The following is a 26372-nucleotide window of genomic DNA, read 5'->3' as shown; positions in this document are numbered from 1 at the left end:
AACATAATTAAAATTTGTATTCAATGCATAATCATAACATATAAATCCCAACAAAACAAAGAAGAAAACATCACGAAAGGAAGGTAATATTTGACCATAACACAAAGTCTACTTCGTTCAGCGCACTGACACGTCGTACTTGGGTGAAACTACTTCCGGCAATTTCTTCACATTTTTTCATGCCTCTATAATGGGCCTCTGGCGATTTTGGCGAATAGACCCATAATAAAAAAGATTTATTGGTTGTTCAGTGAGAAAGTTCAAAATGTCTAACCAAAACTCTAAAATCCAAGTTTTGGGAATAATGTTCGGGACACCTGACAAATCCATACAAACCTGCATGACATTGCAAAATCAAACGCCTAATTATTGCCATATATGGGGATATTAGCTATCAAACAGTTAAACGGGTTTGAGGGTCATACAGTATATAGGTTTATATCAAATATATATGTCTATAAATAAACAGCTTAATAATAACAATACATCGTAACGAAATACTATATACATATATATATACATAAATAAAAAAGCAACTACACGTAAATCTAAAATCCATTTAAAAGCTATCAAAGATATTTCATTTTGTCATATACGGATATGACAAAAATATGCCACATATTTCAACACAGCGAAATGGGAAAAAACATTTTTACTGACATTTATTTTATCACTTCCTTTTTACTGGAGGCCGATGACGACGCTAAGGACATGGCATTAGCTAAGTACAGGTGAGCGCATTGGTGAGAGGCTCCGGATTCATATCACTGTGCTTGCACCTTAACCCTTCGGCCACGGAGGCCCCAAAAGAATAATACTCCAAATAAGAACAATAGATTCTTGCTTCGAAATCTCCACAGATGCGATATCCCACAAACTGTCTCTGTGGTCTTGCACTCCGGTCTATGTTTAAAAAAAAGCATGATATCACAATTTACAACTCAAAAATTCGGACTTCATGAGCACCTTATTAGTATATTTATTTATTTAATTAGTTGGAGTTTTACGCCGTACTGAAGAATATTTCACTTATTAGTATGCAACTGGCGCCAGCCTTATGGTGGGAGGAAACAGGGCACAGGTCGCCAGCAACCGCAGGTTACTGACAGACCTTCCCACATAGACAGGAAACCAGCAAGAGCTGGACTTGGAAGTCACAGCGATCGCATAGGTTACAGGCTCCTGAGTGATTGAGCTGCGCTAGCACGCTAACCACCAAGCTGCGGAGGCTTCTGGCACCTTATAAAATGAACAAACATATTCATAATTAAATCACAAGGCTTTGTTCTTTTAGGACCTTTTTCGGGCAAAAATTTAAATTATTAAAACAAGAAAAGAAGTTCTCCCGAACAGCACATATTAACGATAGTTCCCAAACCCAAGACTTATTCAGTGGTGCCCACATCATAGCGCTCTATTGGCGCTATTGGACCTCCAGCTTCCTTTCTTACAAGTGTCAAACATTATCGTTAATGTTCCAGTACCAATGCCCCATGACTGATTTGGACACCATTACCATGACACAAGTATATTAAAGCGTTCACTAAATACATGTATAACCTTTGTAATAGTCATTTTTCCTTTTTTCTGAAGCCTCTAGCAGGCCTTTCCGTTTCTCACAGACAAACATGCATCTCATCGTCAAAATCAGAATGCAAAATGATAGAGTTACAACACTTTAATATGACAGATGCACATTCAGTACAACACTCCATCAGTTCCAGATTGCAATATTTTTATGTTCTACTTGTAAAACTTCTGAATAATCTATGATCAGTTCAAGTCCTTTAGTATTAAGTACGACAGCAAACATTTTACAGCATTACATGTCCTCATGTAATTTGTGCGCTTGCACGGATTTCCGTCAGCCACTGCCAGTCTAGTTCTAACGGATTTCCGTCAGCCATTGCCAGTCTAGTTCTCACGTATTTTGTGCGCTGGCACGGATTTCCGTCAGCCACTGCCAGTCTAGTTCTCACATATTTTGTGCGCTGGCACGGATTTCCGTCAGCCACTGCCAGTCCAGTTCTCACATATTTTGTGCGCTGGCACGGATTTCCGTCAGCCACTGCCAGCCCAGTTCTCACATATTTTGTGCGCTGGCACGGATTTTCGTTAGCCACTGCCACTCTAGTTCTCACATATTTTGTGCGCTGGCACGGATTTCCGTTAGCCACTGCCAGTCTAGTTCTCACGTATTTTGTGCGCTGGCATGGATTTCCGTCATCCACCGCCAGGCCAGTTCTCATGTATTTTGCGCGCTAGCACGGATTTCCGGTAGACGTTGTCTTACCCACACTGCTACGTCCTCCACAAAGTTGTCCCTGTGCCTCAAAATGAAACTGTGAGACTGAAGTCAGAAAGGCATGTTCATTTAGATTTGATTTAGTTATTCTACATGTATTTTATTGTTGTTCAACGCCCTACACACCGCTTTTTTCACTTACAAATATGAGCTGACACTCAGTTTTACAGATGTGGTAAACCACTCAATAAAATAAATAAAAAAATCTTAGTAAGTTAATGGCGATATTTACCGTGGATGACATACATGTACAGATTTGCTCCTAATACTGGTGGCCGAAAAGTATTCTTAAAAGAACAGAAAAGATTAACGGCTCAGCATAACAGCATATTAAAGAGTGAGGGAAATGAAACTCCAATGTGTCTTGCTGGTACAGTGTAGCTGACCTTTACCACTGAGCCACATCTTGCTCCCTTAAAAGGCACGTTTAATACTGTCTTACTATGCTAAAGGTCACACTTACAGATATGCCTCAACTTGTAGAAGACAAAACACTTGTGAATACTTTCATGAAAATTACTGTCATAGTTCATATGCAAAGATTAAAATATGAGATAAACCTCAAAACATGTACACCTCAAAAGCACAAATTATCTGAAGTGCATGTATTATAGCAAGAAAGTTTACAACGTCATATAATGCACTTTTAAAGAACCTTTAGGAATGAAAGACTAGATTTTAAAACCAGTACCTGTAGATACAATTTGCACAAACACTGTTTGTAAAAGTAGGCCATCAGAACACTCATTGTTCCTATATATCTGAACAGAATGCCCAAAGTTTCAATACAACAGATTTCAATGACTGCCCTCACGTTACACTTACCTGCATACCAGCTGGTTTCAATCTGTCCTTCGAGGCTTGCTGCATACTGGGAAAAAATAACCCATTAACATACCGTAAACATAGTCATTTTTCAACTTCCTCGTATGTTAACAAAATGTTTAGCAATCATACTCTGTGTAGGCCAAGCACCTAACCAATGTGGTCCTGTCTCCAAAACCAAATTAAAAATGTTCATAAATTGCACCGTTGCTCACGCCTATGCGAAAAGATTGAGGCACACCGATGTATGTTCAAATACAAACAATCTCTGAACGGAAAACAAATATGCATTTGCATATATGTGCGTGTATAATGTGTTTCACATAAAGGCACATGAAATTATGCATTTTTTTCATGAAAACAGGATTATATTTGCTTTGAAAACCCATGTATGTGTGCAAATCATGATGGCTGATCACACCACTTCAACACACAGGCATGCTCCTGTTGAAAAATTGACTAATGCTGATGAAACACAGCTTGGTTTACTGATGTTTAATAATTCAGCAAATGACTAAATATTCATATTCAACAACACTGAATTCCATGTTTTCTTTTGGCATGTTTGGAGTGGCTTGTATACTTCATTATCAGTGGATCTGAAGGTTACTTATCGTCTGGCCAAAAAGTTTCAGGTTGTACCTGGGAAGGTCTGTCAGCAATTGGCCTTATGGTTGTGGGTTTCCCCAGGCTCTTCACAGTTCCCTAACAGCTTAATGCTGGCCACTGTCATATAAGCGAAATATTCCAGAGTATGTCGAAAAAAGACCAATCAAATAAATAAATAAAAACTTTCTGCAAGTGCTTACCATCTGTCCACAAAGTTGATCAGATCAGGGGTAAAGTAATCGCCAGGTAATGTCGGCGGTGGCTGTGAGAAAACAATGATAGAGATAGATGAGATTTTAATAACAGATGCACACACTAATACATGTATGTGCTCTATCAGCAAATTTCATTTGAAGTATTCACCGGGTGATGTTGGTGATGGCTATGAGAAAACAATGATAATGATAGATAAGACTCAGCGCATTGCCACAAAACAATGTGTTCTCTCTGCAAAGTTAATCAGGTAGATCAGATCTGGTATGGTTGAACTCGCAGGAGAAGGATTCAAGCTTAGCAATCTCATCATGGGTTAAGGAAGAGGCCATAAATCACCTCAACAGTTACTATAGCAAATCCTGTAGGTTGACTGTTTGAAACAATACCCTAACTTCTCTTTTTGCATATGAAAGAGCACCTTTCTGAGCAATTTATGCACATTTTCAAGCTGACTTCGAAGACAAAACTATATTGGTTGGATTGGCCAATTTCAGAGCTTTACACAAAGTGTATTGGTCTACACAGAAAAATATATTCTGAACAGGTTTGAATAAACACCTTGCAAACATGCGAAAAGGTTGCAGAATTACAGTGGTACGCAGAGAGCATACAAGCACTGGCGGATCCATAAGCCCATTTGTATGCTACAGCTCACTGTGAATTACACAGTTTCTCTCCAGATATATTTGTATCTACTGTTATACACTGCATCCAAATCAGCCAGAGTTGGATTTGAATGGGCAGATTGGCTGTGGCAAGAACACTGATTAATTCTGTGAGCGACCAAACTGCACTAATTAAACAATTATTCATGATACTGACCTTTTTTACGATACAGTTCAAAAAGTCAAAGGGCTGAGAAACAAAAAAAAAAAAACAAAAATAAACACTTAAATGTTGCCAGAACTGTACAGAACATGCACATTTGGCTGCTAACTGGGACATCATCAACAAAATGCATTTGACAAACTATAGTAGCACTGGGTCAGTAGAGTCTTCTGGACAACAACAGATTGTATACATTCTCTATATATCATTGATGGTGGACAATTTTGTACATGTAACATTTGTTATCTGATGGCTGACTATAAAAGGCATGATGTACAACTTCACCTGCCACTGATATGAATGGCAAGAAGAACAGCACTGTGGCTTGTCTCACAAGAGCAAAAATTCACGATTTTTTTACTCAGTATATAACCTTAGCATTAAGTACACCACTCATCGGCCACGTACTTTTGTGCTATACAACTGGGTATACCTTTATGTGTAACCTATACAATATAACCACTTTAGCAAAACAAATATTATATATAAAAAAAGAATATACAGTTGTGATAGTGATAGAGATGTTATATACTGAAAAAAAAAATAAATAAATAAAAATGCCTTTACTTCATGCAAGTTAAACATGATCTGTTACACTAAAATATAGCCATATGTTTCGGAGAAATTTACCGATAATTCTAAATCAGCCTTTACTACTTATCCCATGATCTAAGTACTTATGCTACACATACCTGATCCACCCGGGAGGCCTGAGAATAAAAAACAAGGTCCACAGTATTAGTGTTCAGTTTACATGTAATTTTACACAAAAATCAAGGTGACCAAATTAGACACATAGCTATCTATACGCTAAAACTCTGAAAAAAAAAATTCAAACTTGGAGGGAAATTTATTACAATGGTCATTAAATATTTATTTTGGTGCTGAAACTTAACTATGCATATTTGTAGCGGGATATGATCTTTCATAATGGGAGACTCGAGGACGACCTACACAGAAAGTCCTAATCTCGGTAGAACATGTCATTTTCTTCTGTGACATTGCAGTGCTTGTGTACTTCGTATCTATCTGTTTTATGTGCATACATACACCGATTATTGTGACATAATAAAGGAATGAACACAAAAGTTCACATCTTTGGACTGTCTTGATACAAACAAACCAAAAAACACCCTTTCATCAAAGGTCAAGTCAGACAAAATGAGTAACTTTGTCTTAGTAATATCTGTAGTTTCAGGTCATTTACTGTATATTATGTTTATTACTATAAGAAGCATGTGACGTCAGAAATAAATCACTTTTTAGATAAAGTTGTTATAAAATGAAGCATATGTATAAAATCTTTAACATATCTTTAATATGTTTTAAACATGATTCCATCACAGATCTCCAAATGCACATTCATACAGAACCTCTGGAAAATCCAGAGTACATGTATATTTTCTTTCATAGTATGTGTTTTTGTCTATAAAAAAAATGCATATAGATACATTGCCTAATTATAGGTCATGGAAGAAAATAAAAGCTATATGCCAACAGAAAACCAGGAAAGTGGAGGAAATGGGAGTGCACGTGAGGAACCATCGAAGTTTGGCAAGTCACTGACCAACTTTCCCGCATGTCAGGTACAGATACACACCCCTTACTGGTGGATAACAAGTGCTCTTCAGCACTCATGAAACATGTCTAAAGGTTTATAAGTTCCACAATATTAACAGATTTATTTAACCGCATGTATAAAAGAGTAATGACTTACTGTGCTGTAGGGATATTTGCCTGTGGCAAGCTGTAATCATAAAGACAAACAGCAAGTTACAATACATGGTGTCCCACACTTATGCCGGAAGTATTAAACAATGTGATTTTAAAGTTAGAGAATTTTAATGACTTAGCGTCCAAATAAAAGGCCACTTCCAGCTGTTAAATTTATAATGATAGAGACAGTCTGTCATGGTCTGCCAGAGCAAACCGGAATTAAAATGATAAATAAACTGTGTGCTCTACACCCATTTAATACCATTAAAGAAAAGACCTCTAACAATCGAAGAAGGCATCACTTGAAACTAAGCACAAATATACTTTCATTAATGTTTTTACATTTTTGTCTAAAAAGTGTTTAAACGTTTCAATTCTACACCCAAAAAATAATAGCTTTTCAATATTTTAGTGTTTTCTCTGTGTTTAACTGTATACATTGGAGTATATCATTGTCACTCCACTGTGTACATTATATTACTGCCACTCCACAATGTACATTACTGCCACTCTATATTGTACATTACCGCCATTTTACACTGTAAATTACTGCCACTCTACACTGTACATTAATATCACTCTACACTGTACATTAATGCCTCTCTACACTGTGCATTACTGCCACTCTACACTGTACATTACTGCCACTCTACACTGTACATTACTGCAACTGTACACTGTACATTACTGCCTCTACACACTATACATTACTGCCACTCTACACTGTACATTACTGCCACTCTACACTGTCTACTACTGCCACTCTACACTGTACATTACTGCCACTCTACACTGTACATTCCTGCCACTCTACACTGTACAGTAATGCCTCTCCACACTGTACAGTAATGCCACTCCACACTGCACATTACTGCCACCCTACAATGTACATAACTGCCACTCTACACTGTACATTACTGCCACTCTACACTGTCGACTACTGCCACTCTGCACTGTACATTAATGCCTCTCCACACTGTACATTACTGCCACTCTACACTGTACATTACTGCCACTCTACACTATACATTACTGCCACTCTACACTGTCCACTACTGCCACTTTACACTGTACATTACTGCCTCTCCACACTGTACATTACTGCCAATCCACACTGTACATTACTGCCACTCTACACTGTACATTACTGCCACTCTACACTATACAGTACTGCCACTCTACACTGTCCACTACTGCCATTCTACACTGTACATTACTGCTTCTCCACACTGTACATTAATGCCTCTCCACACTGTACATTACTGCCACTCCACACTGTACATTACTGCTACTCTACACTGTACATTATTGTCACTCTACACTGTCCACTTCTGTCACTCTACACTGTACATTACTGCCACTCTACAATGTACATTACTGTCACTCTACACTGTACATTTATGCCTCTCTACACTGTACATTACTGCCACTCTACACTGTACATTACTGCCTCTCCACACTGTACAATACTGCCACTCTACACTGTACATTACTGTCACTCTACACTGTACATTAATGCCTCTCCACACTGTCTAATACTGTCACTTTACACTGTCCACTACTGCCACTCTACACTGTACTTTACTGCCTCTCCACACTGTACATTTATGCCTCTCCACACTGTACATTACTGCCACTCTACACTGTACATTACTGCCTCTCCACAGCGTACATTATTGCCTCTCCACACTGTACATTACTGCCACTCTACACTATGTCTTCTATACATGTACCACCAGCTTACCTCAAACAGTGTGACTCCCAGACTCCAAACATCAGACTGTAAACTATACTCCTCTCCCAGGATCCTTTCCGGCTGAAACAAAGGAAGGATTATCACAGCCATTAATTATTACATTTTTTCACACATTTATTTATCCATTTAGTTTGACTGGTGTTTTACAATCAATGGACACAGTTGTGAAATGTATCAGATTTTTAAGGGTGTAGCCTCCTTTATAATGTGTATGTATAAATATACAAAAGATATACTCACTGCCATGTAAGCATTTGTTCCTACATATGTCTGTGTGATAGAGTTCACCAGCTGAAATAAAAACAGGCATGTGCATGAGAAGAAATCAAAAGATGATTATGAATGCCAGATCATGTCAAAGGAAAAGACAACAAGTACTATAACATGAGTTACTTTGGAAGAGGGGAAGAAACAGAACCAAAGGGCCACAAATATTTTTCCTGGCAGGCTTGGTAATTCAATAAATCAACTTTTAACCTAATTAACCCATGAGGCCATCGTATGTCCCACGTGTTAGAGCAACTGCAAACACAATTTCGTGTCACTGGTCAAAACAGGGTTTGGGTTATCTCAAACACCTGGTAACATGTGAAACATCTCATGGTAATGTGGGTCTGGTAAAATTCAAGGCATGATACAGCAAACATCTCATGGTAATGTGGGTCTGGTAGAATTCAAGGCATGATACAGCAAACATCTCATGGTAAGGTGGGTCTGGTAAAATTCAAGGCATGATACAGCAAACATCTCATGGTAAGATGGGTCTGGTAGAATTCAAGGCATGATACAGCAAACATCTCATGGTAAGGTGGGTCTGTTAGAATTCAAGGCATAATACAGCAAACATCTCATGGTAAGGTGGGTCTGGTAGAATTCAAGGCATGATACAGCAAACATCTCATGGTAAGATGGGTCTGGTAGAATTCAAGGCATGATAGAGCAAACATCTCATGGTAATGTGGGTCTGGTAGAATTCAAGGCATGATACAGCAAACATCTCATGGTAAGGTGGGTCTGGTAGAATTCAAGGCATAATACAGCAAACATCTCATGGTAAGGTGGGTGTGGCAGAATTCAAGGCATAATACAGCAAACATCTCATGGTAATGTGGGTCTGGTAGAATTCAAGGCATAATACAGCAAACATCTCATGGTAAGGTGGGTCTGGTAGAATTCAAGGCATGATACAGCAAACATCTCATGGTAAGGTGGGTCTGGTAGAATTCAAGGCATGATACAGCAAACCAGTAAGATATTTAAATAGCTAGTGTTAAGACATATATGTCTTACAGGTAAGACTAAATGATAAGGATTGAGATAGTCGGAACTGCTTTCTTAAACTGTATAAAAAAACACATTGTATTAAAGCCATTCTTGTTAGTTCGGGAGGATAATACGGAAACAAAAGTTTTCTGCCGTTTCCAATTTTACCTGGTGTGACGTCATGCAAGAACACTTGATGTCACCCATCACTGACTTAAAGCACAAATGGCATCGTACTTTCAAACGCACATGACTTCATTCCAGCCGTACTGCCTTAAGCGACGTCATACCAGCTTGATTCATCGTCCCATAAGTAATATTCCTACGTCACATCAAGAAAATTTTACAGAAACTGCGGAAGGTTATGTTTGTCAGGACTCTTCACTTACAGGGGCTAAATGGCATTATTCAACATAAATTTTTTTGATCCGTGGTGTTGGCTATATTCCTCAGGGTATCCTTCATACCAATCTAATATTTCAACCTGGCATTTCTTATGACTGAAGTAGCACTTTAATGGTTAATAGTCAGCAACAAGAGAATTAGATGACAGAGCCCCTACAAGCAAGCAGCACAACAGTCATCTTAGCTACAAAGCATCTAAAAATAGGGGACATAACTCTTGCATTAACCTAAAAGGCATGAAAGCTTTCTAGCTCCAGTAGCACAAATGATATTTAACAAACACTCCCACAATATGATTTATTTATTTACTTATTTGAATGGAGTTTTACACCGTACTCAAGAATATTTCACCTATATGACAACAGCCAGCATTATCGAGAGAAGAAATCAAGTGGAGCCCAAGGAAAACCCACGACTATTCATACGTTGCTGGCAGTTCCCACTGGGTTGGATTTGGACTCAGAGTGACCACATTGGTAAGAGTTTCCTGGGTCATTGCACTGTGCTGGCATGCTAACCATCTCGTCCACAGAAGTCCCAGCTAAGTATGATTTACAAAGCACTACATGCTACATCTAAACAGAGTGATGGTACAATAAATTTGCATTTGATATATAGTTGCCTGCTAATTTGTTCGGGGTTACAAAATGTCACTTCCAACATTAGTTTGTTCGTATAATACAGTCATGACAGTGGTGTCTCCTCATACCAGGTCCCAAGGAATGTGCTGTCTCACTGGAACACGACCGGCCTGGATAGCACAGTTGGTAGAGCGTTCGCTTCGGGACCGGTAGATCCAGGATCAATCCTTGATCGAGTCATACCTAAGACTTTAAAAGAGGAAGTTGTAACTTCCTCGCTTGGCATTCAGCATGAAGGGGATAGTGCAACGAATGGTTGACCCGTATCAGTATAATGGCTCAGGCGGGGCAGCTTACTTGCCTTCGGTAAGTCATCTCAGTGAAGCAGCACTAAATTAAAGAGCGGTGGAAATCCGTCCTGCAACAAGGAGGCACATTACACGTACATGCACCCTAATGATTCCTTCGTTGTCATATGACTGAAAAATTGTTGAGTACGACGTTAAACCCCAAGCACTCACTCACTGGAACACCATGCTACAGAGACCAGACCTGAGTCTTGGCAGCAAATACTAATACTGACAATTATAAGTCTGCAGACTAAACCCTGTCTTATATGTACATGTATAGGGAGCAAATAAGGACTGGTGAGGCTCGATTCAACCCCAGCCTCTGCATGAATGGGCAGTAAATGTCTTTGTAGGGGGACCGGCCCTGATAGCAAGGTTGGTAGAGCCCTCGCTTCGGGAAGGGTATATCCAGGGTCAATCCTGGGTCGGGTCACACCTAAGACTTTAAAAGAGGAAGTTATAGCTTCCTCTTCAGCATTAAGGGGATAGTGCATGCACTGGTTCACCCATATCAGTATAATGGCTCGGGTGGGGTGGCTTACTTGCCTTCGGTAAGTCGTCTCATTGAAGAAGCACTAGATAGAAGAGTGGTGGAAATCCTTTCTGCAACAAGGAGGCACATAAGGACTCCTTCGGCGTCATATGACTGAAAAATTGTTAAGTACGATGCTAAACCCGAAACACTCACTCACTCACTCTTGGTTCGGAAACTAGTGATAATAAACTGTTGTTGGCACTCAGGGGGATATCTGTCCAGACTTATGTTAGCTGAAGACCGCTTGACCATCAATATGAGGCACACACCACTAAAGCTCTTTTTTCCATGGAATTTATGCATATTATGAAAATGAGTTGTTTGTGACATAAAAGATGCAAGCTTCATAAAACCGTGCAAATTATTTCTCTTCAGCCCACAGTTCTCTCAGAAAGTTCTAAAATACTGGTACGTGTAGCAGAGGAGGTTGAAACGTAGCAGAGGAGGTTGAAACGTAGCAGAGGAGGTTGAAACGGTTGAAGAATTAGGGTATCTCAAAAACTCCAATTTCCTCAACCCATAAATCTGACTGCCAATCCTATCAGGGAATAATTTTTGAGTACGGCTTTAAACAACAACCAAATAATTTAACAAATATATACAGTAATAATGGTAAAGTAGGTGTTAGCAAGACTTACCTGTGTACTAACCCCAAAGTCACAGAGCTTCACTTGTCCGAAGGTGTTTACTAGAATGTTGGATGGCTTAATATCTGCAAATACAAACACCACCATGTAGAGAATAAATATATATGATATTTTATAAGTACACTGAACTATCTGGCACCAAGCCACGAAATAATGACAAGGATAATGTCATGCATTAAATTTTTTTTTTTAAAAGAGCTAACGATCTGGTACACGACAAAACTTCCATTGTAACTTTTTAATGGTGCGAATACATGCAACTGGAAGATTACCATTACCAATATCTCTAGCAGCCTTCAAAATTATTTTCAGATTTGTGGAACTCAATGACCTACATGTACCAACTTTGTCTTTATTAACATTTCAAAGACAACTGTTGTATATTTATCTACAGGGCCATGACCATTTGCATATGGTCTTAATTGCCTAGCTAGGACTAGGAAAATGATCTTCACAAACTAGATCAATGTTACAAACCTTCATCACGGTTCTTTTCCTTATCCAGATATATGTACAGTATATTATGTGATATTTTCTTCATATCTACAAGTATATGTGGTTATGGGTTGGTTTTCTCCCACCATAACGCTGGTCGCCGTCGTATAAGTGAAATTATCTTGAGAATAGTGTAAAACACCAATCATATTAACAAATAATACATATCCATACAGACATTGTGTTTACAAGCCTATTTCCAGAGATTGCAGATCAAAGTGTACATGTGTATGTATGCTTGGAGTTTAACGTTGTGTTTAACAATTTTTCAGTGATATGTGTAATGAGGCGTCATCTGTGTACATATACTGTGTCTCCTTGTGGCAGGGTGAGTCCATGACATCAAAGTACTGTCGCCACTGAAGTATCATGCCGAAGACAACAGACTTGACACACACACACACACCCCTCCCCAGTCACATTATACTGATACCGGATCAACCAGTCATGTTTGCTTGCTCTAACCTCTCAGTGCTGAGTGCCAAGCGAGGCAGCCGCAAGTACCATTTTTAAATGTTTAAAGTCTTTGGTATGACCTGACTTGGGTTTGATCCTGTCTTCGAGACAGACCTTTATACATGTACATAGACTGTGTGTCTGTGCTGAGCTGATACCATACCTCTGTGCATGATCTTTTTGCTCCACAGGTAGAGCAGTCCGCTGAGGATACTGACAGTCATTCGACCTAAGACGGGCTCAGGTATCACCCCGTATTTGTCTAATGAACCACCTGGGGGATCAGAACCAATAAATGAATGTTACAAATTACACAGACCTATAAAATTACAATAAAATTATCATTAAAACATACCACTGTATATCAAAGCAAACAATCTCATTAAATGCAAAGATGAATGCCTTGTTCATACTTAAACCATACCAATTTCAGTTGTTGTTTTTACAGACGGAATAAATCTTTATCACTCCAGTGTCAGAAGAGGGTATAAAAATAAAAGCTAGAAAAGTCATCTAATTTGTGGAAAAACTTCTGGCAGCTTTGACTATTGAAGACATATTTACATGATCAAAACACCTAGAAAACCAAGAAAATCACAAAAACATGGAGATCAAACAATATAACTTTATTAGATTTAGTAGCAGGCTACCAAGAAGATCGTCTGTAGGTGACACATGAATGCAAAACTTGAACTCAATACTCAAAGTACTGAAGGTGCGAATTTGGTAATTTACTGTAATCAACATGCACACAGTGACACAGAGCATCGGCGATGGAATACATCTCATGTCAATGTGCTTTTATATATATATGTAACTTTTTTTTAATTTTATTTTTGAATAATTATGACATGCCCTGAGGAAATGTGTTCTTGCCATCTAAACTGAACTTATGGACTTGAACATTATGAATTAGAAAAACTGTACTAACTTCATTTTCCTTACAAGAATATCTAACTTCCAACATATCCCTAAGTAGAGCTTGTGTTGTCACGTGTTAAAGCCTAAAGGCAATTTTGTAGCAATTATGACTGATTTTACAGACAGCTGAACATTAGTGACTGGCAAAAAGAAACATAATATACTATACAATATAATATACAATACACTAAGTTGTCAATTTTGTAATTTACAGTATTTGATATGTACACACCGAATCAACAATGTAATATCGCCCTGGTCTTTATTTTGTGCTTTACATGTGTGCAAAACCTGAGCTCAATACATGCAGTGCTTTTTCAGACACCACCACTAACATTTTGTCAAACATTGATTGTTTAACACTATACACTAAGTTGTGAATTTTGTAATTTACAGTAAATAATATTCAAACACCAAATCAATGATGGAATATAACCCTTGTGTCATTGTGCTCTGTATGTGTGAAAAACCTGGAGCTCAATACACGTAGTGTTTTTTAAGATATCATTCCTAACATTTTGTTTAATATTGTTTTCCCCGTTATTGGACGCCGATGCTCCAGGTACCACACAAGCTGCATTTGTACTGTGTGCAGGAAAGCTAACAAGGCAGATTTTCGGTTTTATTTTAATTCCATTATTTCATTTTTCTAGAGGACACAAAAAAAAAAATCACTTTCAAAATACTTTCAAAATTATTGGCAGCACATCATCTGTGGAAATAACACAAATGCGGTTCAAATGAAGTATAGTCTTTCAATATTAATTTATTCACTTTAATATTTATTTATTTATTTTTTTACATAATTTAGATTCAATGTACTTAAAGTACTTACCATCCATAAATTCTGTACAAATTGATATTCTGTTTTCAATGAAAAATGCTCCATAAAACATTATGATATTTTCACAATGACACTGTAGAAATAGAAAAGCAAAGAATACAGAATTTCAAAATACAGCTCTATAAATGTCTGGCCTATAAAGAAACTGAAAATATCCTATGACTGGCAAAGCAGGAATTAACTGACTGACTTCAGTTCAAACTTTAGTACCTTTATTACTCAGTGTATGAATACACATATGTACTTATTAGCTCAGTACAAAGTCAGTCAAGTTCTTTGACCATGAATGACAAGAGAAGTTAACTGAAGGTTTCCTGTGGAGTTACTAAACTCAAACAGTAAACAATGAGAAAAAACAGGACTGTAACATGTATCACATTTAAAAGAGTTCTCAGTATTTTCAGAACTACTTGCACTGTATTTCACCCACACAGGTACAGTTTGGTTCCTTAAATGTAACACATTTTGTTTGATTCTGATTTATTCCTCCAACTTACAGGGGCATTTATAGAGTTTTTGTGAATAATTAATTTCTTATCAGAAAAACTTAAGTGTGGTCATCAAAAGTATCATTCTCAGGTCTCCAGGTGCTCCTGAAGTCGTATATTTACAGGTCAAACTTGAGCTGAAATAAAGTACTTAATACAATGTACTTACCTTTTCTAAAACCTGTAATTCTGAAATAATTTGCTTTTGTACATCTTTGGAAATATCCAGCTGTATGACCTACAATACAAACATGATAGACACATTTTTTTCCCCCATTTTGTAGGCTTCCTGATATAAATTTTAACTCAACTTACTCCTGGTATATATCAGAAAAATGATATCTGTGTGAATTTACATAAAAAAAAACTAAAGCCCAAGGGCTGTGAAATGGGTCTGTTGCTCTTCTTCTATTTTTATTTTTCTCGTAACTAACGACCAATTGTCTTCTAGTACAATTCATTGGTCTTCTCCACCCACAAAGGGCCTATCAGTTATTCTGTTTGTTATGGAGGACCTGGCCCCACCTCATTATGACATGACTTTAATGAGAATTCGCTGCACCAGAATGTCAAATTTTCGATCTTTTCAGGATTATGTCCAAATTTTCATCACTTATAGCAAACAAAATTAACAGCTCATTCCATAATTTAACAGATAACTTCTTCAAGGGACCGTGAAGAACTCTGTATAATGAGTTTGTTGGCACTGACACAATTAGGAAGATCAACTATTTGGCAGCAACCCAATGGGTCAAGCATTGCTACAGATAATTTTCAGAGGTAGCACGGTAATTCCTACTTTTCCAAGAGAGGGAGTACTGGATAAGCCTACCACAGTATACATTTTTTGAAAATACTTCACTATTTTTGGTGCCCAGCAATACATCTGGAAAGTGTGAAATTGATTGAGCGAAGTCGGTTGAGAAAATCGAACGACATACATGTGCAGGCCTACATAGACCTATCGGTGCAGACATTACTGTAATTACATACAGGACCACAATTAAATGTATGTACATGTCGACTGCCCAGAATTACAACTTGTCATAACATTCCAGAATAAATTAATTATTTCAGCTCTTCATCAATCACGAGAAATAAATCTGGATGACGCTCATATTTATTACGCCTCAAATTGCAGGCCTACTGGGTATATTTCAATAACTCGCTCACTGCAACTTTATCTTTTCATTTTGTTTTGACAGCAGGGGTTGCAGTAGTGCTTCATTCTATGGTAAGTTGCCTAATACGACTGGTAATTTTTTTTTTACTTGTCGAAACATTTCTGTAAACGCAAGGAAACCATGCGGAGGACACCCACCTGTAGCATTGGGGGTCAAGGTCAAATGCAATACTAGTACCCGCCGTCTGATAACTTCCTCATTCTTTATTTTCACCATTTTGGTGACTAACAAAGCGCTCATTTGCTGTAAGGTATGTCAAAATATTTGGGAGCTGTTAAATACATGAACATGAGCAATCTTACATGATGTAAATCTTTTCGCTATCACAGGCAATCAAGGTATTTACTGTCACCATCCTCAAAATAGTGCAAGTGTATTCGATAACCTTTTGTGACAGGGAACTAAACGAACAATAAAAGAAAGCAGGACTCCAAACATAATTAAAATTTTTGTTCAATGTGTAATCATAGCATTTAAATCCCAACAGAACTATAAAGAAAAACATCAAGAAAGGAAGCTAATATTTGACCACAACACATGGTCTATTTCGCTAAGCACACTGACATGTCTTACTGAGGATAAACTACTTCCGACAATTTCTTCACATTTTTTCATACATCTATAATGGGCCTCTGGCGATTCTCACAAATAGACCCATAAAAAAATCAGTGACAACGGGACATCTCTATGAAGTTTTATTTTAACTTAAGACATCATATCCACGCAGCTCCCTAAAGGAAACAATCTGATCTTGTTACAAAATTCAAGTACATGTATAGTAGTCAATTTAAGATCATGGCCCTATAAATATTCCTTGCTGGAGCCTTTATAAGAATCTTAGTGCATATAGCTACAAATTTACATTCTGATACATGATATTAAATACAGTTAAGGCGGAATACCATAAATATTTTAAAGTGAGAAAAATATTTATGGTATTCAACCTTCGATCACTGTGCAATATTCTACGTAGTATTTACATCTTGACGATATCATGATTTTGTGAAGAGGGAATGTTTTCAGCTGTAGGCCTTCACAGGCTTGTGAATATAGCCTGATGTCTTACATGATGTCCTCTATGACATTGTGTCTTGCTGCGTGACGTAGGAATAGTAAAGTGAACTAAACTTGTATTATGACGCCAACCCCCTGAGCTCAGATTGGAACATCATTGAACAAAACGTTTCTCTACTGACGTCATGGCGTCTGGGTATGAAAAATCAAAATGTAGTAACAAAAGTGATATTTAACTGAGTGAAATATCACTTTCATCATTGAAAGAAATCCTGACATTTCTCCTTTATATACATGTAAATAATCACACGCACAAATAAACACCTTATCCGGTCTTACCTTAACAGCCATGGCTTTCCCAGAAGGCATATGGTAAGCTCTGTAAACAAAGATCACGGTGTGAGCTGTTACTGAGTAATTAACAGCACAAGTCGTTTAATCTTGCCAAGTATGAGTTGTTAACAACTATTAACGATGAAGCAGATGTCGATAAGAACCAGTTTATTCATTACGAGTAAAACCTGACCGAGGTACCATGAAGACTACATGTGTAAAGACTTGGTGTGTTATTATGAGACAAACTGCCATTACTGGCTGGTGAAAATTTTGATGGACAGAAAATCCAAAATGACCGACAGCTGCCATACTGGATTACATATTGTAGAGTGAAAAAAGTTAATCCCAGTCATATCTCAAATGACCCTACCTTTGTCAGTATGGCCATAATCAGTGGCCACTGTGTCAATACGAGTGTGATTGGTTGCCACTGTGTCAAAATGAACATAATCTGTCGCCAATGTGATAATACAAACGTGATTGGTTGCCACTGTGTCAAAATGAACATAATCAGTGGGCACTGTGTCAATACGAGAGTGATTGGTTGCCACTGAGTCAAAATGAACATAATCGCTCGCCACTGTGTCAATACGAACATGACTGGTTGCCACTGTGTCAAAATGAACATAATCAGCAGCCAATGTGTCAATACGAACATGATTGGTTGCCACTGTGTCAAAGTGAACATAATCGGTAGCCAATGTGTCAATACGAACATGATTGGTTGCCACTTTGTCAAAATGAACATAATCGGTAGCCAATGTGTCAATATGAACATGATTGGTTGCCACTTTGTCAAAATGAACATAATCGGTAGCCAATGTGTCAATACGAACATGATTGGTTGCCACTTTGTCAAAGTGAACATGATCGGTCGCCAATGTGTCAATATGAATGTGATTGTTTTAAAACTGTTATAGCTATCTTGGTCACGAGATTAGGGGACCATTCTACAAAGCAATCGCAAACTGTGCCTGGCATTACTTCCATGACAACATACAGTGAAGAAGTAGATGTAAGTCACCATAGTAAACATGCTGGATGCAGTGTTGCAACGGCTTTGTAGAAATGGCCCAAGGTGTGATGGATACACAGACGGACTGAGTTATACAGAAGAACGAACGCACATACAAAATGCAGAACATCTGACATATTTCAGGTCAAGTTTTGTGGCAGGAGACAAAATACTTTGGCTAACTGCAATACCTGATAAACGGCAATCAACAGCTAACATAGCTTGTGGTTGAGTATATTTTATTTGGACAACCTTATAACCATGATGTATATCACATCACTTCAGTAGCGGTAGTTGCATATATCCTTGTTAAAGTTATAAAACCACATACTCAGGCACTAGAACGTGACTTTATTGAACAAAGAAGTACACCCCTCTCTCCTTATAACATGCTTCATAACAACATGTCATTTAATTAATAAAATTATGGTTACAAATGTGTTTCCTAACAATTTCACGAAGTCAGTTTTAGGAGTAACATTTTTACTTTGTGAAGAAAGCCTGAAGATTTTGTACCTTCAATGCACTCTGAGACTTGGTTGTCATATAACCATTCAATGTGCGGGGCTTCCGTGGCCGACTTGGTTAGCATTCCAGCGCAGCGCAATGACCCAGGAAGTTCTCACCAATGTGGCCGCATGTGGTGAGTTCAAGTTCAGTTCATGCCAGCTCCCTCTCAAGCCATACGTGGGAATGTCTGCCAGCAACCTGAGGATTGTCACTGGATTCCCTCGGGCTCTGCCCGGTTTCCTTCCACTATAATGCTGGCTGCTGTTGCTTGAGTGAAATATTCTAGAGTAAAGGGTAAAATATCAATCAAATAAATAAATAACTAATCAATGAGAACCATGATATTGTGTTGATTTTGCTTACTATCTTTATCTACTATAATACTCAGTCCTGAAGATGACATACTATACAGGAAGTAGGATCTGGAAGGATCCTAGGTCCGGTATGATATGTCGTTTGCTAATATTGGAAATGACCTAAAATTTCGTCCATGACACTGTTGCTCATTTTCTTTCTGATTATGAAAGGTGTGTTGATCTTATCTGAAAAGTACATTGAAAGGTACATGTAGGATGATGCCATACTAGAAAGATGTGTTAGCACCAAAAGATTTAGACACATACATGCGATTGGGGCAAAATTTCAGGTCATTTAGTATATAAACAGCAGATACAGTGTAGGTACAGTAGGCAGATTTCTGTATGCTAACAACAGCCGTCAGTGTTGTAATGATGGAGACACTTGGCAACTCACTTGAAGACTGATCCACCATTCCCACTGCCCAGGATCTCCACGTACTGCAGATCTGTGTCCTTTATGTTACCCAGGTGTAGGAGCTCTTCTATCTCACTATGGCTGTGACTTAAGGACCTGTAAACAACACAACCTCAGTATACACAGGCTAACCAGTTACAGTGTGTAGACTTAAGATGCATTGTCTGGTGTATTCACTGATACAACAGAATGAATTCGTTCAGTGCAAAAGCTATACCAGATTTATTTGGCAAAACTTCATTCAGAGCAAATCCAATTGAACTTTTGTTATTTTTTTAGAATAGCTGAAAAAATTTAACACCTTTCACAAGATATCCGCCTCATCTGACTATTGGTTACGTGGGTATTCAGTGAGAGGTACAGAAATATATGAGTCTCTGACACCAACAGGAGGATCACTGACACCATATATTTCTGTATCCTCTCACTGAGTATCTATGTAGCAAACTTTTCCTACAAAAGACCCATCACTTCGGCACAGAAAGTTGACGTCATTGTTTTCACAGCTAAACAAAGGGAGACGCATATGGCATCAGCTGATACACATCTCCGATGCGACAGTTGCTGGAAACGGAAGTATTCTGCCTTGCACGGGATAATGTCATAAGCCAGCATCATATCAGCACATCATCCTGATACTGGCATAAGCCAGCATGATATCAGTACATCATCCTGATACTGGCAGGATGAAATCAACATAGCGTTTGCATTCTGGAATGTACCAGCATGATATCAGTACATTATCCTGTTACTGGCATGTACCAGCATGATATCAGTACATCATCCTCATACTGGCATAAGCCAGCATGATACCAGTATAGCATCTGCACATTGGCACACCAACATGATATCAGTACATCATTCTGATACTGTGATATTCCAGCAACATCATCACCAGGATATACATTAAATACATACTCAATATCCCACAGCGATATAACGGTCTCAAGAACAGTGAAAATACTGGTTTCAGTGAGACAGCCTAAGTTGTGAGTTTGAGTCTTACTTGAGCCAGACTTTTCCCTGGTCTCAAGACAGCTATTTCAATGTTTGAAATTCAGTATATTTATCATGCTGGTACTGGCATATACCAATAGGGTGCTTACCTCTGAGGCTCAGACACCAAAGCAGCTTTGTTTGTTTGTGGCTCTCCACCAGCCCCACCCCTCTTGGTTCTGATCTGAAATGACGAGGAATTCAAATATATTCAAATGATGTATCTTCAGTATTAACACACATATAGAAAGGTTTTGAGAACTTGTTTATTCTGTAAAAATACGAGCATACTCTCTCCTCAAAGTTGCTTGTATGTATACATTATACACTACCTTTAATCCATGGATATTTCTGTCTTGAGGGGTCTTCCCAACTACAATAAAAGAATGCAGGATGTTTATACATATGCTGTGTGAGACAATATGGTCTTTACACATAGGAACACAAGAAGAAACAATCACAGTGAACCTGTTACATGATCATTCATTAGGGATAGTGTTACACATGTTACATGATATAACATGTGACTAGCATGGCTATTGATACACTCTAACTGGCCAACCCTGTTTGTGGTTTGACTATAATTGAAGGTTGTGATGTTCAAATTTTAAAAGAATACATGTACATGTATTTAGAAGTGATTTTGTTTCTAGTCATTCAAAAACACTCAAATTATCACCTTCTTAGTTATAATTCCATAATGTTTACTCAATATAGTGTATATACTAAACTACACTTTGTTCTTTTGTTGTTGTTTTTTTTCTTGGCCTGAGGTATAATAGTGCTTTCAACCGAAGATTAATTTAAGAGGCCCCATTTCAACGCAATATGCATGTATCATTGTATTATGTCATATAAATAGGACATAAATCAACACCCAAGAGTAGACTCATTCAGTTCTGCATTATGATGTAAAAAACTTGAATACAAAATGCAAATACACAACATATAATTTTGTACGCATTTTACCTCTGGGATAGATAACAAGGGGAGGTAATTCACCAGTGCTGCCTGAACTTCTCACATGAGCTAAAAACTGAAACAAAGATACACAAGTATTTAAGGTGTAATTTCTAGTTTTAAGTAGCTGTAAATTAATTAATTATTAACAACAATTTACCACTCTGCAATTACAAAGTATTCATATGTTCAATTGTGTAAACATATAATATATTCTTCAATTACCTGGTTGAAAAGAAATGGCTGAAATATTGCTGCTGTAGTTCTAAAACTTTATCATTCATTTAACATTTCATTTAATTTCCTTGCCATGCGCAGTAGCTATTTTCAAACATGGCCTTTAGCCTTATTCTTATATTTCTTTGTTTAATTGCAGTTTTACATGGCCTTCACTTACATTTTCTAGAATGGTCACTTTTGGTGCTGAAACTTACAATTTTCAAGTAGAATATCACCCCATGTTCCAAGCAAACCTCAAAACCCCTTTCTAAAATCAATAGAACTCTTTTCAATCAGGAAAAATCAGCAAGTCAGTCATGGTTGAAATTTATGGTTATTTAGTCGATACTTTTGAAACATGGTCTTGGCTTACATTTTCTAACATGGTCATGACTTACAATTTCTATAAACATGGTCATGACTTACAATTTCTATAAACATGGTCATAACTTACAATTTCTAACATGGTCTTGACTTACCTTTTCTAACATGGTCAGGCCTTACATTTTCTAACATGGTCAGGACTTACATTTTGTACCATGGTCAGGACTTACATTTTCTAACATGGTCAGGACTTACATTTTGTACCATGATCAGGACTTACATTTTCTAACATGGTCAGGACTTACATTTTGTACCATGGTCAGGACTTACATTTTGTACCATGGTCAGGACTTACCTTTTCTAACATGGTCAGGACTTACATTTTGTACCATGCTCAGGACTTACATTTTCTAACATGGTCAGGATTTACATTTTGTACCATGGTCAGGACTTACATTTTGTACCATGGTCAGGACTTACATTTTCTAACATGGTCAGGACTTACATTTTCTAACATGGTCAGGACTTACATTTTCTAACACGATCTTGACTAACATTTTCTAACACAATCTTGACTAACATTTTCTAACAAAGTCATGACTTACATTTTCTAACATGGTTTTGAGTTCCTCATCTGTCCTCACTGTTATCCTGTCCCCTTCTTCATCTTCATCTGACAAAAATCGTGGAATTATTATCTATAATTGATTTATGGTCTTTAATAAAGAAATTATCATAAGATCTTTCCACTTACTTATTACAAATCAACAACCAATTACTTTAGTGGATACAGAAAACCAGAATGTCCAAGATAAATCCAATCTGCTCAATCCACAATCATTTTGAAAAGACAACAAAGCTTAGCAAACAGGGATGCATTAAAAACTTACATTCAAACGCTGTGACAGACACATTGGGCAAAACTTGGGATATTGCAAACTGAAAAAAAAAAAAAATTAGTGTCATACTCTTGAATTTCATCACTTATATGTCAAATGTCAGACTTAAGTGTGGAGGAAACGAGTGCATAGATCAAACCACCACCCTCCATGAGTCCAGCGCAGGTAGCTAAATGCTGTGACCTAAAGTATGAGGTAAACTGATAAGCTGCCTCATTGGGAAGCGCATCATATTTTCCCCACATTGCTGCTGTACCTCAGTGGAAATTAAATATCTCCCATTTGTTCACCTGAAGGCAAAAAAAAAAAAACAAAAAAAAAACACACGCACACTGGTCAACATGTTGTCACTTGTACAAATCAGCTCCCATTCATTGTAAATGATGTTTCAACTGTAAAAGCGAAATGATCCGTATCTTCTATCAGATCGGGTGATTTTTGATCTAGGAAATTGGTGATCTGTGAATTGTTAAGGTTTAACATTGTCGCTGATGACCTGTTCCGGTGAGTGAATTGAGATATTTCATTTCTAGAGAGGTACAGCGGCGATGTGGGGAAAATATACTAGGAGGTCAGCTTCTCCAGTGTTTCTACTTCACATGGAATGCAGTTGTAGCAGCTTCTGGCCAAAATTAAAAGGTGTTGGAACAGACTTCCAGCTTTGAAGACTAAGGCTAACCCGCCACTACAACCACAATGGATATGGGCCTGCCAACATCCTTGCCAGAAAGGGCTTTAAATGTAAGAACTAAATACATGTACACGCATGATTTACAAAACGATACCTCGCTAATAACAGTAGACTTGTAGAACTACTGGTAATACCACCCCTGTTTAAAATACCTGGTAAATATTTTTATTCTTTCAAATGAAGTAATGTTAGAACGCCGGAACTCTAATCTATTCGTACTGCATTTTGGTCAATAAACAATATACAGGATGTGTTCAGAAACAAGGTGCTGTAGAAGATCATATCTCCTGTGTTAGAACAGCGGAAGCGATAACGCAACAACAGCAACCCAACAACAACAACAACAACATCATACGAACCAAAGCATTTCCGAACGTCAATTCGTCTTGCCGTGCGCTCCATTCCACTTCTCCCTTATCTTCTGTATGGATCCAAACTCGTAAAACGCCCGTGGTCATACTAGAATACAGGTTCTGACGATCTAAACCGAACTATCTTAAGAGTCCAAAACAAAAACAAAATCATGACATGGGCGCTGACAGCTGCAAAACCGCTGACATTCAGATATCCAAGTTTATTTAACCCACTTTAGCTGATCATTATGTCGTCTGCTTGCATAAAACGATTTATTTATTTATTTGATTGGTGTTTTACGCTGCACTCAAGGATATTTCACTTACACGACGGCTCCCAGCATTATAGTGGGAGGAAAGCGGGGAGAGAACGGGGGAAACCCATGACGACCCGCAGGCTGCCGATAGATCTTCCCACGTACGGCCGGAAAGGAAGCCAGCATGAGCTGGACTTGAACGCACAGCCACCAGTTGTTTGATTAGTGCTTAGTATTGTGTCCGATAATATTTTTATTATAGTATAGTGTTAATGGGTACATTTCTGTGTAGTAACCAACTTCTCCTACATCTATGCGCTAAGCAAGAAATCTTCTGAAAATCAGATTTTATAGTTTTAGACAGTTTCAAATTTCACTTCCAAAACATTTTGAGATTTTTTACAGTCACTGGAGGCATTTTCTTATCTTTTTTGCATCAACACGTCGAAACAAACATTCGTATAGCAGCCGACAACCAATACGGACGACGTTCTAGGTCAATAATTGCACGGCCATTTTCCAAAACGACGTAGGCCTATAACAAAACCCACCAAAGAACTATATAAGAAAGTTTATAAAGTACGAATATAGGGCGGAATCATGCAAAGAGAAGCAGTAAACAGTTTTCGATGAAATCAGAAAGGCGCAATTTTTTGTTCTAGGCGACTGAGTCAAATCAGTATTCAAATCATGCATCATGCTAGAATATAAGTTCTCGATCACAAAATATGTATCTCAGTAGAGCTTTGATTGCGTTTCATTCTTATATGCAGCCCATGCATATGCTAGTAAATTGACGATTAGGAGTCAAAAGGTAGGTGATTGTTAATATATATTGTGTCTTCTTGTGGCAGGTCGAGTCCTTGTCGCCAAGGTGCTGCCTCCACCGAAGTATCATTCCGGACGAAGACATCAGACATGACACCCCACCCTGGCACATTGCACTGACCCAGCCAGTCCTAGCTGTTCCCTTGCTATAGTTTCTCAACGCTGAACATTAAGCGAGACAGCAACTGAAACCATTTTTTCAAATGTCTTTGTCTTAGCTGAACGGATTTGATCCTAGGTTTCTCGATTTCGAAGCGGACGCTCTAACCATTAGTGTACAAAGGAATGATCAAGTCTGATCATGTCATAAACATATATTATCAGCTTATGACAATGGCAATGAGTGATATTTGAACACTAGGAATTTGGGTGGGTCTAAATACGACTTAACTGAAGTTAAGTACCAATTCACTGGAGTTGGGTAAGACATGGTCAGGACAAAACTTTGCACATGCGCGAGTTGCTCTGCACTGAATAAATTAATGCCGGTTAAAAAATAAACGACATGATTATCTATACTTACGATGTAGTATTACCAATTCCTTCAGTGTAAAATGGTGTAATCCTGAAGTAAATATCTGATGTGGCAATGTAAAAATTATTTACTGTAATTCTTCAACCTTTCCCCATGTTTGTCATGGTTTGTCATCTAAAGGCGTTATTCTGCAAAAGTTGACTGATAAAATTGTACTTTTTAGGTGTGGAGAAAGGCCGAGTAACTGTACATTCCTGGATAAGAAAGTACGAGGTCTTTCTCTGACTTAAACGTTTG

At 37.9% G+C, this 26372-nt stretch overlaps 1 protein-coding gene across 1 annotated transcript; it reads right to left on the bottom strand.

The window, feature by feature from the left end:
* LOC135472193 (dual specificity mitogen-activated protein kinase kinase 5-like) lies at window positions 1-24679 on the bottom strand. Its single transcript, XM_064751573.1, has 20 exons — window positions 24522-24679; window positions 23463-23511; window positions 23178-23245; window positions 22039-22105; window positions 21402-21442; window positions 21180-21253; window positions 20053-20169; window positions 17778-17817; window positions 15410-15478; window positions 14744-14825; window positions 13151-13261; window positions 12028-12101; window positions 8496-8546; window positions 8244-8315; window positions 6501-6530; window positions 5476-5493; window positions 4778-4810; window positions 3940-4001; window positions 3131-3176; window positions 1-2350 (listed from the first exon to the last, which is right to left on the bottom strand). Exons 1-20 carry the CDS (start codon window positions 24618-24620, stop codon window positions 2246-2248), a joined length of 1308 nt encoding a protein of 435 aa, XP_064607643.1. The 5' UTR covers window positions 24621-24679; the 3' UTR covers window positions 1-2245.
* Window positions 24680-26372: the final 1693 nt, after the last annotated feature.

The sequence above is a fragment of the Liolophura sinensis genome, chromosome 8 (assembly GCF_032854445.1).
Source record: "Liolophura sinensis isolate JHLJ2023 chromosome 8, CUHK_Ljap_v2, whole genome shotgun sequence".
NCBI classification, from domain to species: Eukaryota; Metazoa; Mollusca; class Polyplacophora; order Chitonida; family Chitonidae; genus Liolophura; species Liolophura sinensis.
The sequence above is the reverse complement of the archived record's forward strand: the minus strand, read 5'-3'. Positions and strand labels throughout refer to the sequence as shown.

Bases quoted from the DNA above. Each gene is read 5' to 3' on its own strand.
- LOC135472193 (XM_064751573.1), bottom strand. From the start codon at position 24,620: ATGACCACGGGCGTTTTACGAGTTTGGATCCATACAGAAGATAAGGGA. The intron at 17,818-20,052 runs GTGAGTTGCCAA...CTTTGTTTACAG, and splicing joins AATGGTGGATCAGTCTTCAA to AGCTTACCATATGCCTTCTG. The intron at 12,102-13,150 runs GTATGGTATCAG...TTGTATTTGCAG, and splicing joins CAAAAAGATCATGCACAGAG to ATATTAAGCCATCCAACATT.